This window comes from Artemia franciscana, chromosome 3 (genome assembly GCF_032884065.1).
Source record: "Artemia franciscana chromosome 3, ASM3288406v1, whole genome shotgun sequence".
NCBI classification, from domain to species: domain Eukaryota; kingdom Metazoa; phylum Arthropoda; class Branchiopoda; order Anostraca; family Artemiidae; genus Artemia; species Artemia franciscana.
In genome coordinates, this window is record NC_088865.1 from 1,251,448 (window position 1) to 1,267,653 (window position 16,206).

The window sequence follows — 16,206 nt, forward strand, 5'->3', positions numbered from 1 at the left end:
GTTATTCAAAATTTTACGTATCTCCACCTGAAGGAAGCTTTAAAAGCCATTAACTATCTTTCTTCGGGCCGTGATCGAAGCCAGGGTCGTATTCAGGATTTCTTTTTTGGGAGGGGAGGTTACAAAAAGTTTTTTTCGGGGGGGGGGGGATAAAAAAGCTTTAAAAAAATGTTTCGAAAAATTTTTATATTCATTTTTGCTACGTTTTTACGAGTCGGACAAACATTTCGAGGGAGTCTTCAAACCCCCTACCCCCCCCCCCCCCTGGATACAGCCTTACTAGAACCATATTTTATTTTAATGAAAACTATTCTCTGAATACAACACCTTTTATATAATGTATGGCATCATAAAAATACTATCATGTATATTTTTTTCTCTTTAAGTGCATATGGATGTGATGTCATTCGCATTATTTTTTTTCGAAGTTAAGACTCTAAAGTATAATCGGCCGAGGGTTGCACGTCCTGCCCATGACCCACCATGTCCCATTAATGGAGCCTGTGCCCCACATTGGGAATCACGGCTCTAATTTTTCAATGGTTCTTGGTAACAGTTTATTAGTAACTAATTAATTTCCTCCATTTTTTCTTATTTAGTTTTATCTTATAGCCTATTATTTATACTTGTTTTAATATTTATTTCTTACCGTGTTTATTTTTTTGTATACTGTACTTATGACGAAAGTAAAACAGTTCAAAAATAGGGATGATACCTTTTTATTGACAGTGAAATATAAAATTATTTAACTGGATATTTCGAACACATATACAGTGTTCATCATCAGCAGTAAAACTAAAAGACATGAATAAAAATAAACAGAATTTATACCTAATAAACTAATTACATATAGTTTATTGCTCTTATTTTCTTCAATGCAACAGCCGAGGCAAATCTCCTTGACCTTTTCGGTTCCGGTTCATTAGATTTAACTGACGTATTACGTGGACAGAGGTTATAGCTCTTAGGTGAAGTGATATTTACTTTATTTGACCTCAGTAAATTATCATAAATTGAGTTCAATCCAAATTCACCTGTATCTCTGTTTATGGAATTATTCTTGAATAGAATTTTTTTTTAATTTCGATTGTTTCCCTGAAAGTTTGCTTTAAACCTTGGTCCCTAGAAATCAAATAAACATTCTCAAACAAAATAAAATGATTTGGAAAATTAAAGATATGCTCCGCGAGGGCCGACGTGAAATCTTCAGGTTTGGTATTTTGCTTTAAAGACGATGAAATGGAATTATGATGTTGTAGCAATCTCGTTCTTAAATTCTGGTTAGTACGTCCCACATAAGAGCTTCCACAAGTACATGGAATTTTATAAACCCCACTTTGTTGCTCTACGGAAGTCCGATCCTTTCCAGGAAGTCCTCTTATCTACTGTACTTATTAGGTAGAAATGATCAAGACAAAACTATTAATATTTTATTTGTCTATGTTCATAAACTCTAGAGGAAATTCGTTCAGTTTTATATATAAATGCACCAAATCAGTTAAATTAATCTAGCACAATTAAATTGTTCTTTTATTTTATTTATTTATTCCTCATTTGTTTCTTGTCTTATTTATTCCTTATCTTTTTTTTATTCTTGTCTTATATGTAATTTTTGTCTCGTATTATTTATCTTATTATACAACAGGGATCTTATTTATAACTAGCTGGGTCCCGGCGGGAGGCTTCTATATATGGATTCTCATTGTCCCTTGTGTTCTAACCGCAGAAAGTGTTGGGTCCCGGCGGCTTGACCGCCGGACCCCAGCATGGCACGCGGCAGGCTTCTATACATGGATTCTCAATGTCCCTTGTGTTCTAACCGCAGACAGTGTTGGGTCCCGGTGGCTTCACCGCCGGGCCCCAGCATGGCACGCGGCAGGCCTCTATATATGGATTCACATTGTCCCTTGTGTTCTGGGTCCCGGCAACGCTATGTCATTTTGGATCGAATTGATGACGTAAATTGAACATTCCTAATCTGCCACTTTCTCTTTGAGCCGCAAGCCTGGTTTTGCGTTGCTCTGGTGTATCCTCCTGGTGTTCCCTTTTTGGTGAGATTGTGGGATAATTATACACGCATTGCTTTTGTAATACAACGACACACCGTCTTTTTTTACTATCTCTATCAGCCGCAAGCCTGGTTTCGCGTTGCAAACATGACGTCATTTATAGATTTTTATCTTTTTTCAGTTTTCTTTTTCTTTGTTTTTTATTTATTTATTATTTTTTTTTTATGTCATATTGAATATGATGTCATGTATATTTCTTTTTTAGTTTTTCTTTTTAGTTTTTTTCTTTTTTCAGTTTTTTTTTGTTTGTTTTTTTTTCAGTTTTTACGTAATTTAGGTTTTTTAATTTTGTCTTTTTTGTTTTTTTCTTTTTTAGTTTTTTTTTAGTTTTTTATCTGTTTTGTTTTGTTTAATTTTTTTCTTTTTCTTTAGTTTTTGTCTCTGTCTTTTTTTTAGTTTTCTTTTTTTTAGTTTTTTCTTTTTTAGTTTTCCTTTTTTATTCTTTTTATTTTTTTAGTTTTTCCTTATTTTTCTTTATTTTTCTTTTTTAGTTTTGTCTTTTTTTAGTTTCTTCTTTTCTTTTATTTTTTTTATTTTTTAGTTGTTCTCTTTTTTAGTTTTTTTTATTTATTTTTTTTTTTTTAGTTCTTTTAGTTTTTTTCAGTTTTTTTATGGATTACTTTTTAATTCTTTTAATTTTTTATAGTTATTCTTTTTATATATTGACGTCATACTTAGTGACAGACAGACACTACATTTTTATATATATACTAGCTGTTGGGGTGGCGCTTCGCGCCACCCCAACACCTAGTTGGTGGGGGCGCTTCGCGCCCCCCCAAGCCCCCCCGCGCGCGTAAGTCGTTACGCGCCATATTAGTTACGCGCCATTGTAGTTGTGTCCCTATGTCCCACCCGGTCGTCATTTGTGTCCCGGTGTTCCAGTCTGTGATTTCTCTTTGAGTGTCCCGGGCGTCATTTATATTCCTTGTGTCCCGGTGTCCCGGTCGTCATTTATATCCCCCTGTGCCCCCCGGCGTCCCCATTGTAGTTGTGTCCCTGTGTCCCGGTCGTCATTTATATTCCCTGTGTCCCGGTTGTCATTTGTATCCCGGTGTCCCGGTCTGTATATACATTGGTTTTTTAGTTTTGTTTTTCTCCTTTATTTTTTTCCTTTTTTCTTTTTTTTCTTTTTTAGTTTATTTAGATTTTTGGATTTTTTAGTTTTTTTATTAGTTTTTAGTTTTTTTGTAGTTTTTACCATTTTTTTAGATTTTTTAGTTTTTTTTTTTTACTTATGTCCTGGTCGTCATTTATACTCCCTGTGTCCCGGTCGTCATTTGTGTCTCGGTGCTTTGTTGATTGCTAATTTATATTATATTTATATTTATATTTTTTATATTTATTAATATTTTTTTAGTTTTCTTTTTCTCTTATTTTTCAGTTTTTTCCTTTTTTTTAGTTTTTTCTTTTTTAGTTTTTAGTTTTTTTTTGTTTTTTACCTTTTTTTAGTTTTTTTAGTTTTTATAGTTTTTTAGCTTTTTTAGTTTTTTTTATTAGTTTTTATTTTTTTTTTAGTTTTTGCCTTTTTTTAGTTTTTTCAGTTTTTTTTAGTTTTTAGTTTTTTAGCTTTTTTAGTTTTTTTTCTTTTTAGTTTTTTTTGTAGTTTTTACCTTTTTTAGTTTTTTTTCTTCTTTTGTATTAGTGTGAAATAATTCAGACGTCATATGCGGACAAACACGACGTCACTCGACAGACAGACAGACAGACATAACCCACAAACAACTTATTTTTATATATATTTATTCATATTTTTTTAGTTTTCTTTTTCTCTTTTATTTTTCAGTTTTTTCCTTTTTTTTAGTTTTTTTTTTTTAGTTTTTAGTTTTTTTAGTTTTTTACCTTTTTTTAGTTTTTTTTAGTTTTTTTAGTTTTTTAGCTTTTTTAGTTTTTTTATTAGTGTTTATTTTTTTTGTAGTTTTTGCCTTTTTTTATTTTTTTCAGTTTTTTTTTTAGTTATTAGATTTTTACCTTTTTTTAGTTTTTTTTTAGTTTTTTAGCTTTTTTAGTTTTTTTTTTCTTTTTAGTTTTTTTGTAGTTTTTACCTTTTTTAGTTTTTTTCTTCTTTTGTATTAGTGTGAAATAATTCAGACGTCATATGCGGACAAACATGACGTCACCTGATCCACAGATCCACACACAGACAACTTATTTTTATATATATATAGAAGATAATTCAGACGTCATATGCGGACAAACACGACGTCACTCGACAGACAGACAGACAGACATAACCCACAAACAACTTATTTTTATGTATATTTATTCATATTTTTTTAGTTTTCGTTTTCTCTTTTATTTTTCAGTTTTTTCCTTTTTTTTAGTTTTTTTCTTTTTTAGTTTTTAGTTTTTTTTAGTTTTTTACCTTTTTTTAGTTTTTTTTAGTTTTTTAGCTTTTTTTAGTTTTTTTATTAGTTTTTATTTTTTTGTAATTTTTGCCTTTTTTTATTTTTTCAGTTTTTTTTTAGTTATTAGATTTTTACCTTTTTTTTAGTTTTTTTTTAGTTTTTTAGCTTTTTTAGTTTTTTTTTCTTTTTAGTTTTTTTTGTAGTTTTTACCTTTTTTAGTTTTTTTCTTCTTTTGTATTAGTGTGAAATAATTCAGACGTCATATGCGGACAAACATGACGTCACCTGATCCACAGATCCACACACAGACAACTTATTTTTATATATATACAAGATGTTACTAGCTTACTTTTGAAATTTAGTGCCTTGTACTTCGTGATGTATCTATTTTGTATCTTTAGTGACGCATCTATAGTGACGTATTTTGACATAGTAGCACAAGATTTATAGGTATGACTATATAATGACTCCCCTCACAAAATCTTGGGGGAACAGTGTTACAAGGCTGCCAATAATTGAGCCAAATTGACAAACTTAAAAAAAAAGAAGTGAAAAACAGAAAAAAAAACAAAATGAGCGCACAATCAAAAATTATTGGAGGCCAGGATGTTTTGATTTTGTATCCATGACGTTTGGTAAAGCAAGGACTTCAACTACCCCAAATGATGCAATTTGAGGCGTCTAAATCACGATTAGAATGGCACTGGTATATGGTATATTCCTTTTTAACTTGTGAGTAATTTTTGACCACTTCCGAACGTTCAGTTGCTTCCACATTTTATCAGTCAGAGTCGTATCCAAGAATTGTTTTTTTTAGGGGATTTACATAAGGGTTTTTTGGGGGAGGGGGTACAAAAAAAATCTGAAAACGCATAAAAATAGGTTATATTCATTTTTCTAACGTTTTTGCCAGTCAGAAGAACATTTCTAGGATTTACACCCCCTAAACCCTACCCCCCTGATACAGGCTTGTTGTCGATATATTCACACCCGACGGCAGTTCATCATAACAAATCAAAATCCTTCGTCTTGTATTAACCAAGTCAAGTTTATCCCCTCTTCTGAACTAGATACTGTTATTACAAAATTCTTACCTCCCTACATTCAGAAAATTTCTTTCTAATTGATTTCCAGAGTAGTTTCCTGTATAACTGTGCTCCAGTCTCCCAAGCTACATACAAGCTACATACTTCCTGTATAACTTTCCTGTATAACTGTGCTCCAGTCTCCCAAGCTACATACAAGCTACATACTTCCTGTATAACTTTCCTGTATAACTTTCCTGTATAACTGTGCTCCAGTCTCCCAAGCTACATACAAGCTACATACTTCCTGTATAACTTTCCTGTATAACTGTGCTCCAGTCTCCCAAGCGACATACAAGCTACATACTTCAATGGTTTTTTTGGTTTCCATTATAATTTCTAGACTTATTTTCAGAAACAGTTGGTTCAGAGTCCAAGATAAAGATAATTTTGAAACAGCAAAATTAGCTGTGGTGTTTGTATATCCTAGAATTATACCCTTTTTTTATATATAAAAACAAACAAAACCGACAAAATCAGCTTTTTTTGCAGGGTTGTTTCCTTAGTGATTTGTCTAGATTTTGTGTTTGTTAATTTAATAAAGTAAAAACTTCAAATATCGAAAATAAAAAGATTTGAGGCGTTTAACGCCGTAACACTTTAAGCAACAGGATAAACAGACTTCACATGGCCTTGTTTGATCAAAGAGACTAAATTCTGTACAGAATCATTGAACTGTATTTACCTTGATTAGTGATTTTTTTTTTCAGTTACCAGCTTGGATCTTATTTCCTGAATTACATATTTTTATTTTTGTTTATTTTTATATTTTCATATTTTTATATTTTATTTTCGTTTATTTATTTATTTAATATTCAGTATTAACAAACACTCAACAAAACCATATGCTGGCTTTGTTGTATTGTTACTTGTTGTGCTGGCTTGTTAAGCCAATTGTGCTGGCTTTGTGGCTTGTTAAGACAAAGCCATATGCATGGAGTCCAAATAACAGGGCGTGAGATGGAGGAGGGGTAATATCCTACATCTCATCTTTTTGATGAGATGGAGGTAATCTCCTCAAGGAGGTAACCTCCTCCTTGAGGACATGCAAGAAAGATTTTGTATCTGAAATGTTTGTAAAGAATGATATTGTAGTTAATAAACTAGACCATCTATGAGAGGGGTTGCAACCTCAATATCACTTTTTGAGCTGAATTTGCATAATGTTTTTAATCAATGTATTTATGAGCATAAAAAATATAGTTAGTGGGTAGTGTTATATTTATCCATTGGCTTTTAGAGTGAATCGGCCAGACATAATGAAAAAAAAAATGAAGAAAATAATTTCGATTCTTTGGATTTATTTGCCTCTTTTGGACAAGGGGGTTGCCTCTTGTATAACTTAATAGATCAAGTGGTCCATCTTAACAGTCCTTCTTCCTGTGTACCATTTGAAGATTTTGTAGTTTAAGTACGTTCAGTCTAATTGGGTTTTGGAGTTCGATGTGGTGATTCATCATAATTGTGGTGATTCATTGTGCCGATTTTGAAGCTAAAATTTTAGAAGGGTCGAATTTCGTTTTGGCTTCCGGATTTAACTCGCTCGATCAAAAAAAAAAAAAAAAAAAAAAAAAAAAAAAAAAAAAAAAATGCTGTGCGAGCGAATATGTGATTCACGAATCTCTGGTTCATCGACTATTTAGTTGAAGGAATAAAAAAAATCATTCAATTTGGAATCAAGCCACCTTCTAACGGGAATTGAATTTTGCTTCGGCTTTTGATTTTCACATCACTCGATCTACGAATGTTGCCATGCAGTCGAATTTTAGGCTCGTTGAATATTCAGTTTAAGGAATTAAAAAAAAAAATTCAATTTGGAACCAAGCCAGCTTCTGATAAGAGTTCAATTTGAAAACTGAATCTCATGTCCACAGGATGAAAAAACGTCTTCTTATGGGAGAATATTTAGTTTGTTTTTGTTTCGGATAAAGGTTGGAAAATAAGTTATTCTGTTATTAATATATGTTATTAAAATATATGTTATTAAGTATGTTACTAATAAAAGCTTCTTGTCCATGCACTCATATAAGTGGATTATTAATAGATTTTGAAGTATATTAAATACATTTTTAAATACGTAAAATTCGAATATGTATTTAGTACAGAATATGTTACATTAGACATAAAGTATAACAATTATGAATTGACAAAATTTACAAATTTTGGCAAAATTTTAAAATTGGCAAAACTTATGGCGTACCAGCAAGGAGGGTACCAGCTAATTTCAACCGTACACTGTATACACAAGTTCACTGATTTTTTAGGTTTGCAATTGATTTTGTGTTAATTTCTCTTCGATAGTTGGTTTATAATACCAAGTAAAGCCAATTAAAAGAATCAAATAAAATTCTACAAACTTATGCATAAAGCCTAGGGCAATATCTGCGATCCCATTAGAGAAAAAGTAGGAAGACAATCGTGGCAGTGTTTGCTATTATACATTTGGAAAGAACATTGATTAGGTAGCATATTTTGTTTTATTTTTTCTATCTTATTTCTGCCCTATAGTCTATGTCTAGTTGACTTTTTTTTTCTTCATGTTTTTGTAGCAATGGCTTAAGTATTCCTTTTCATTCTTTTTTTATACCTAAGGATGGAAAATGATCATCAGTCCAAAGCATTCGGAATCTCTTGCAATTTTTCTTTTTTTCGGAATCTAAATTTTTTTGGTTTGGTGTTGATAAATAATTCCAGTTATTGTTCTAATAAATAGGTGTGATTTTTTTTTCAGATTCAAGTGTCCTTATTGTCCTATGGAACAGAATCCGGCTGACGCAAGACAAATTTATTTCTAGAATTCTTTGTATATACTTTTAATGATTTTGTAATTTCCCCTCCTGAAAAGTTTAACTGGCTATATTTTAAGGGACTAGACACATGTGGTGAACCGATCCATTTTACTAAATTCAAAATAAACGTCATAATTTTTTACCTTCATTTTTATATTTTCTTTAAAAATAGTCGCAGGTAAGAGTATACTTTGCTGCAAGAAAAGACCAAAACGCGGTTCACAAGGTGGCAAAATATGTGGCAAGTGGCAACACATAACCGCTGGAGAGACAATTTTGGTTTTGACCTTTCTTAATAGAGCTGCCTTACTGAAATTCGTAATTTCTAAATCCTCGTCTTTATTAACATCATTCACCCTGTCAGCAGCATTTTTATAGATGGATCGTTTTTGGGTAGCCAACTATGACTGGACAGCCTTCGAAAATCTTGAATAGATTTTCTCGAAAATATAAATCAGGCCATCCTGGCTGAGTGGTTGGCGCGCTGGCGTGGGAATTCTCTTTCCAAGGGTTCAATCCCAATAGTGACCAGTTATATAGTTTGGGACGGGGGTCAGTGGCGTGACTCTATAAGCTCAGCCAGAGTCGAACCAGCTCTACATGGGTACCTGGAGAAATCTGGGGAAGGTAAGCAGGAAGGGTGTGTGAAAGCACAGGATGGTTGGCCCCCAACCCCCCATTTCCCTTCCTAGCTGAAGGGTCATGAAAGGGAGATCATCACCGCCGGTTTGGTCGGCCGGTTTGGGCGTATTGCTTACTTACTTCGGAAATCTCGACGGCTATGATTGGCTGTCAAGTCGCTGTGATTATCCACCCTAACGCTGGCAAGGCGGATAATGTCAATCAAGACGAGGTTTAACACTGAAATGATCTATATTCTTTCCGTCGGAACTGAAACGATCTAAAATCATACCTTTACATAAAGGTGGGGACCCCTCAGATCCCTGTAATTGGCGACCAATTTCCATTTTACCTTTATTTAGTAAAATTTATAAAAAAGTTATTTATAAACGATTGTATGATTTTTTGGATTCGAAGAAAACTTTGTATAATGGACAGTTTGGTTTCAGAAGTAAACATTCCACTAGTCATGCAGTACACCATCTTTTAAGTTTTGTTGATAATGCGTTTGAAAATAATATGGTTCCTTTAACTGTTTTTGTAGATTTCCGTAAGGCTTTTGACACTGTTGATTTTAATACTCTTCTTAGTAGACTAAGTGGGCTTGGGTTAGGTAGTACTTGTTTAAAGTGGTTTTCATCGTATTTGCATGGCCGGATTATCAAAGTTGCTTTATCAGATATATCAAGCAAAGAGTTCGGTGTTAAGTGTGGAGTGCCTCAAGGTTCCGTGCTGGGACCTCTACTTTATCTTATTTATGTTAATTCGTTGGCTTCACATGTTGGAGTTGAAGCGCTGACCTCTTTCGCGGACGACACTGCGATAACAGTAATTGGTAGTTGTTTGGTGCAGGTTGCACATAAGGCTAATTTGGCACTTGAACGTTTGCGCAGTTTTACAGTAGATAGTTCCCTAGCAGTTAATGCATCTAAAACAAATTACATTATATTTAGTAGAACAGGTAGGCTACTTAAAGATAATAATAACATTTTTTTTGGACATTTACCCATTAAACAAGTTTTTGAAATTAGGTATTTGGGGTTTTATTTAGATAAAGCATTGTAGTGTTATTGGTGCTAAAATGGCTAGGGGTCTAGGAATTTCGAGACGTGTAAAAAAAACTTTTCCGTTCAAGACTTTAAAAATCATTTATTTTTTCCCTTGTTCATCCTTATATAGATTATGGTTGTGTTCATTGGGCTTGCAATTTCTTCTCTAATTACAAAAGGATCCAGATTTTGCAAAATGAAAGCATTCGATTGATTGCGGACATAAAAGAGCAGGTTGAATCCAAAGCTACTGCTAGCTTTTCCCGGTGTAATGTTTTAAATGTTGGTCAGATTCGTGACTACCAGACATCAATTTTTGTGTTCCAGAGCATGAAACACATATGCCCTGAGTATTTTCATGATTATTTTTCCATGAATCAGGAGTACCATAATTATGATACAAGAAATTCACATCTTTTAAGTCATGAACAAACAAAAAACAGTTCGATCATCATATGTGGTTCGTAATCTGGGGCCTTCTGTTTGGAATAGTTTGCCGGCTGGCATCAGGGAGTCTGTCACTTTATATGGGTTTAAAAATAAATTGAAAATATTTTATTTAAGTAATAGGTTTTGAAGGGCAGAAGGTTTTTGATGTCTTTTTTTTTTGCAGTTTATTGATGTGGGGTGGGGGCTGAATACCGGTAAATGATATTTAATATGATTATTTTGTTGTATTTTGTTCATGTGTATGTGTTGTTATTTTTTATATATATGATAGGCTAGGTGGCTAATCATGAGATGTTATGTTTAGATATTTATTTATAAGATATAAATCATAATGTGAAATTGCAGCACAAGTCCTTAGGACTTTCTTTTTGCTGCAATAATTTATTAGTGTTGTCATTTTTTTATTTATGTTTGTGTTGTGGATAAAATAAAACTTACCTACCTACCTACCTTTGCGTGAAAAAAAAAAACTGATAAGAAAAATATCAAGTTGGCAATCATTGTATCTAGGAATACTTTGGTTATGAGATCTTCGGCCGGCAGGCCGCCGTATCTAGCTATGGATAGGCCAGTTTAATGTCCACTGCAAAAAATGGGCTGTCCGTTTGCTCAGTTTTTAAATTATTAACTCTTCATCTTCACAGATGAATCGAGTAAAGAAAAACTTAACAATTTTTTGTTACGATTGACGGTTATCAACCCTCCTCATTAGTACATATCATGATAGTAGCAAAAAAAAACGCATCCAATATTTCCACTAGCATTCACTCTAGGATAGGTGGTCTGCGAAATGAAAAAAGCAATAGAAATTACACATTTCTAATCTATAGATACCAACTTGATTACAAAATTGAATTTGAATGTAAAGAAAAAATTTTCGAAACTCTTGAAAGTATAGGATCACCAACAGCTCAAATGACTCCTAGGCGAGGTCAGCGCCTCTAGTAGACTATTTTGGATTAGTCCTTCCATTTCGTCATTATTATCAGCAAACAATAAATATTTGAGAAAATTTTCTACTTTATGGCAAAAAATCCAAAGAATTTTTTTTTAAAGAAATGACGCGTAAAATTATCATTTGCTGATAATATGTTTTGAAATCTCCATGGCAAAAATTAATCCACGTGGCAGCGCTGACCTAGAATAAGGTCAATTGCAAAAATTTTGACACTAATACTTTTTAGAAATTTTTTTCTTCTCCTTGTCATTTTTCTTATGAGTCTTCCTCTCATGCTCTTTCTTTTTGTGCATTCTTTCCTTTTTCAGTAGCCTCTTCTTCTGTTCTTTTGATTTCTATAAAAAAAAAAAAACAGTATTAATAAACTATTTCCCAAACAAGTCGTAGAAGAGGTACTTGTCATAGATGGCAGTGTTACATTCTTGTTTCATGTCAAATAAAAAATGTTATTTCAATTGAAAGAAAAGAGTGGCATTAAAATTAAAAGGACACCAATTATTCTGTGTGTGAGTGTGGCTACCCCTTCCTCAACTCCCTGCTCTTTACTCTAAAGTCTTATAATGCTTTAAAGGTATTTTCTATACCTTTCCAATCCCCTTTATGTTTGAGCAATTGTTCTTAAAGTGTTGGAATCAAAAATGAATTTTAGTGTAAACAGCGAAGGACTGAAGAGTGGGCATTCCCCTTGTGCTTGGAATAATTTATGTTCTTCTTAAGTTTTAATATCACTTTTGTTTAATCAAAAAAAACTTTTTTCTTCCATTTCGTTTCCTTTTAAATATCGAGGATGGCTATTACCCGCTAAAATTAGTCTATAACTCCCACCCCCAAAACTATCTTCTATATATATATCTAAAGGCTAGCGAAGAGTTATAAAATTATGCTATGAAGCAACATTTTTTAAGGCTACTGCTCCCCTTCCACCATTGCACAAAGATCTACCAGCCCTCTTCTAAAATAACGAATAGACAATTTCATCAAGTCTCAATGTCTCTCTGAAACAACTATCTACATTAACTGTTCTTTTTGCTTGGACTACGTGCACCTTTAGAGCAAATCCCCTTTTATACCCTTTTTTGCGTTTTGCATGACCACAGTTGTGGAATTCTCCCCCGAGGAGTATAAAGGCTGTAGATAATGTTAGCCAGTTTAAGAGTAGGCTGAAAAGCTACCTTCTGGGAAATTGTTAATGATTGTTTTTTTCATTATGTGATTTTGATTTATTAGTGAAGTTTGAATATATATTGTTAGATTATAAGGATGGAAGCAGCCCTCATAAAATCATCCAAACCAACAATCAAGGGTATCAATATTTATATCAACCAACAATCACTATGAATCAATATTTTGATTTATAGGTGAACTTTGAATATATATTAGTAGATTATAAGGATGGAAACGACCATCTTACAATCATCAAAAACACAACCAAATAATCATCAGGGGATACCATTGGGTTCTCCTGATGATTGTTGAAAGGTGATGTAAACGTTATTTTCATTAATAAATTTCTTTGTCTCTCTCTCTCTCTCTCTCTGTTTCTCAAAAAAAGTGCACCACAGCGTGGCATCGCTGCCTCTGAAAATGGGATGCTTGATATATCTTCTATATATATATATTATATATATATATATATATATATATATATATATATATATATATATATATATATATATATATATATATATATATATATATATATATATATATATATATAAATAAGCTGTTTGTCTGTCTGTCGACTGACGTCATTATAAGGATTGAGCTGTATGTCGTCATGAAGTTAGTCATCGTATACCAATTCAAAAACGAATGTATTCAAGCCGAAAAACCGGGACACAGGGAATATAAATGATGACCGGGACATTCAAAGAGAAATTACAGACTGGGACACTGGGACACAATAACGACCGGGACATATAAATGACGACCGGGACACTCAAAGATAAATTACAGACCGGGACACAAATGACGACCGGGACACAGGGAATATAAGTGACGACCGGGACGCTCAGAGAGAAATTACAGACTGGGACACTGGGACACAAATGACGACCGGGATACTGGGAATATAAATGACGACCGGGACACAGGACACAACTACAACGGGGACGCCGGGGGCACAGGGTGATATATAAAGTCGGTAAACCTGACAATCTATTTATATGCACAGACAATGGGACATCGAAGAATGTTGTATATTCGCAAGTTTTACGTAGTTAAAAACATATATATATATATATATATATATATATATATATATATATATATATATATATATATATATATATATATATATATATATATATATATATATATATATATTTATATATATATATATATATATATATATATATATATATATATATATATATATATATATATATATATATATATATATATATATATATATATATATATATATCTATATTCGCAGGTGGGACACAGGGACACAAATACTATGGCGCGTAACGACTTAAGCGCGCGTGGGGCTTGGGGGGCGAAGCGCCCCCACCAACTAGGTGTTGGGGTGGCGCTAAAAAAAGAAAATACTAAAAAAGCTAAAAAACTAAAAAAAAACTAAAAAAAAGGTAAAAAACTAAGAACTGAAAAAGAAAAAAACTAAAAAAAGGTAAAAACTACAAAAAAAAACTAAAAAGAAAAAAAACTAATAACTAATGAAAAACTAAAAAAACTGAAAAAGAAAAAAAACTAAAAAAAGAAAAAAACTGAAAAATAAAGGAGAAAAAGAAAACTAAAAACCGGGACACAGGGAGTACCGGGACATATATCTATATATATATATATATATATATATAAATAAGTTTTTTGTTTGTGTGTCTGTCTGTCCGCATTTGACGTCTGAATTATTTCATCATATACCAAATAAAAAACGAATGTATTCAAGACGAAGTAGCTGAGTTGGTAAAGCGTTATGTTCCAGGTTCTAGGTCCGAGAGGTTCCAGGTTCGAACCTTGGCTTTAGCATTAATACAAAAGAAGAAAAAAATTAAAAAAGGTAAAAACTACATAAAAAACTAAAAAGAAAAAACTAAAAACTGAAAAGGAAAAAAAACTAAAAAAAGGAAAAAAACTGAAAAATAAAGGAGAAAAAGAAAACTAAAAACCGGGACACAGGGAATATAAATGACGACCGGGACACTCAAAGAGAAATTACAGACTGGGACACTGGGACAAAAATAACGACCGGGAGATATAAATGACGACCAGGACACTCAAAGATAAATTACAGACCGTGACACAAATGACGACCGGGACACAGGGAATACAAATGACGACCGGGACGCTCAAAGAGAAATTACAGACTGGGACACAAATGACGACCGGGATACTGGGAATATAAATGACGACCGGGACACAACTGCAACGGGGATGCCGGGGGCACAGGAGGATATATAAATGACGACGGGGACACAGGGAATGTTCGATTAGCAATCACCATCAACAAAGCTCAAGGGCAATCATTAGAATAATGAGGTAGAGATCTGAATACGGATTGTTTTTCCCATGGACAATTTTATGTTGCATGTTCAAGAGTCGGTAAACCCGACAATCTATTTATATGCACAGACAATGGGACATCGAAGAATGTTTTATATTCGCAAGTTTTACGTAGTTAACCTAACCTAACCCCAACAGCTAGTCTATATATATAAAAATGTAGTGTCCGTCCGTCCGTCTGTCTGTTACACTATCTTTACCGTTACAACGTTACACGTTATTACCGTTACACGAACTCAAAAAATTGAGGCTCTTTTTAAATTTTATTAAATTGCTTAAAATGTAAAAAACTGGTGATTGCACAAATATTTCAATATATTTTGACAATGGATTAAAGCAATTCGAAAACCTTAAAATAGAAAACCAAAACATTGAAGTTTAGTAGAAATTGTTGAAGTTTAGAATGCTTGCTGCTCAAAGGAAATTTGTCAAAGTGTCAATTAACGTCAAAAAGAAATTATTATTAAATTGCTGAAAATGTAAAAAACTGGTGATTGCTATTTCTATATATTTTGATAATGCATTAAAGCAATTCGAAAACCTTAAAACAGAAAACTAAACCAATTTACGGCATCAATTTGATCCAAAAATAACAGCGTTGCCATGACCCAGAACACAAGGGACAACGAGAATTCATATATAGAAGCCTGCCGCGTGCCATGTTGGGGCCCGCGGGGAACGGTGGCAAAGCCGCCGGGAGCCAGCACTGTCTGTGGTTAGAACACAAGGGAAAATGAGAATCCATAAATAGAAGCCTGCCGCGTGCCATGCTGGGGCCCGGTGGCGAAGCCACCGGGACCCAACTAGTATATATATATATATATATATATATATATATATATATATATATATATATATATATATATATATATATATATATATATATATATATATATCTATATATATAAAAATAAGTTGTCTGTCTGTCTGTGGATCAGGTGACGTCATGTTTCTGTGTTGACTGACGTCATGAAATTAGTTGTCGTCATTTTTGCTTTGACGGTGACGTCATTAACGGTATTTATGCGGCTAAAGAACGCAAAACCGCGCAGTTAGATGAAAATCCACCTGGACAGCGAGAGTCAAAACATATCAAAACTGACAATGATAGCGATGATGATTGGGTTTGGGATTTTGACTTGGATAAGGTCATCAATGCCTACCAGATTTAAGTTAAAAAAACAAAGGTTCGTCGATATGTACTTCATAGTGACGCTGAAAAATAAAGAAGAAAAAGAAAACTGAAAAAAGAAAAAAGGTAAAAAACTAAAAAAAAACTAAAAAGAAAAAACACTCAAAGAGAAATTACAGACCGGGA

At 32.9% G+C, this 16,206-nt stretch overlaps 2 protein-coding genes across 4 annotated transcripts in view; one reads left to right on the plus strand and one right to left on the minus strand.

Annotated features, from left to right (window-relative positions):
* Nucleotides 1–11,458, plus strand: part of LOC136024726 (E3 ubiquitin-protein ligase RMND5A-like) — a 69,317-nt gene extending 57,859 nt beyond the window's left edge. For all 3 annotated transcript variants that reach the window (XM_065700152.1, XM_065700153.1, XM_065700154.1), the window contains exon 9: nucleotides 8,231–11,458. In XM_065700152.1, the coding sequence (XP_065556224.1) occupies nucleotides 8,231–8,294 (64 nt within the window). In that variant the 3' untranslated portion in view covers nucleotides 8,295–11,458. The remainder of the gene's footprint in view (nucleotides 1–8,230) is intronic.
* The window catches only part of LOC136024727 (glutamic acid-rich protein-like), a 133,395-nt gene continuing 128,400 nt past the window's right edge, over nucleotides 11,212–16,206 (minus strand). The window contains exon 5 of the mRNA XM_065700156.1: nucleotides 11,212–11,701. Coding sequence (XP_065556228.1) covers nucleotides 11,579–11,701 — 123 coding nt within the window. The 3' untranslated portion in view covers nucleotides 11,212–11,578. The remainder of the gene's footprint in view (nucleotides 11,702–16,206) is intronic.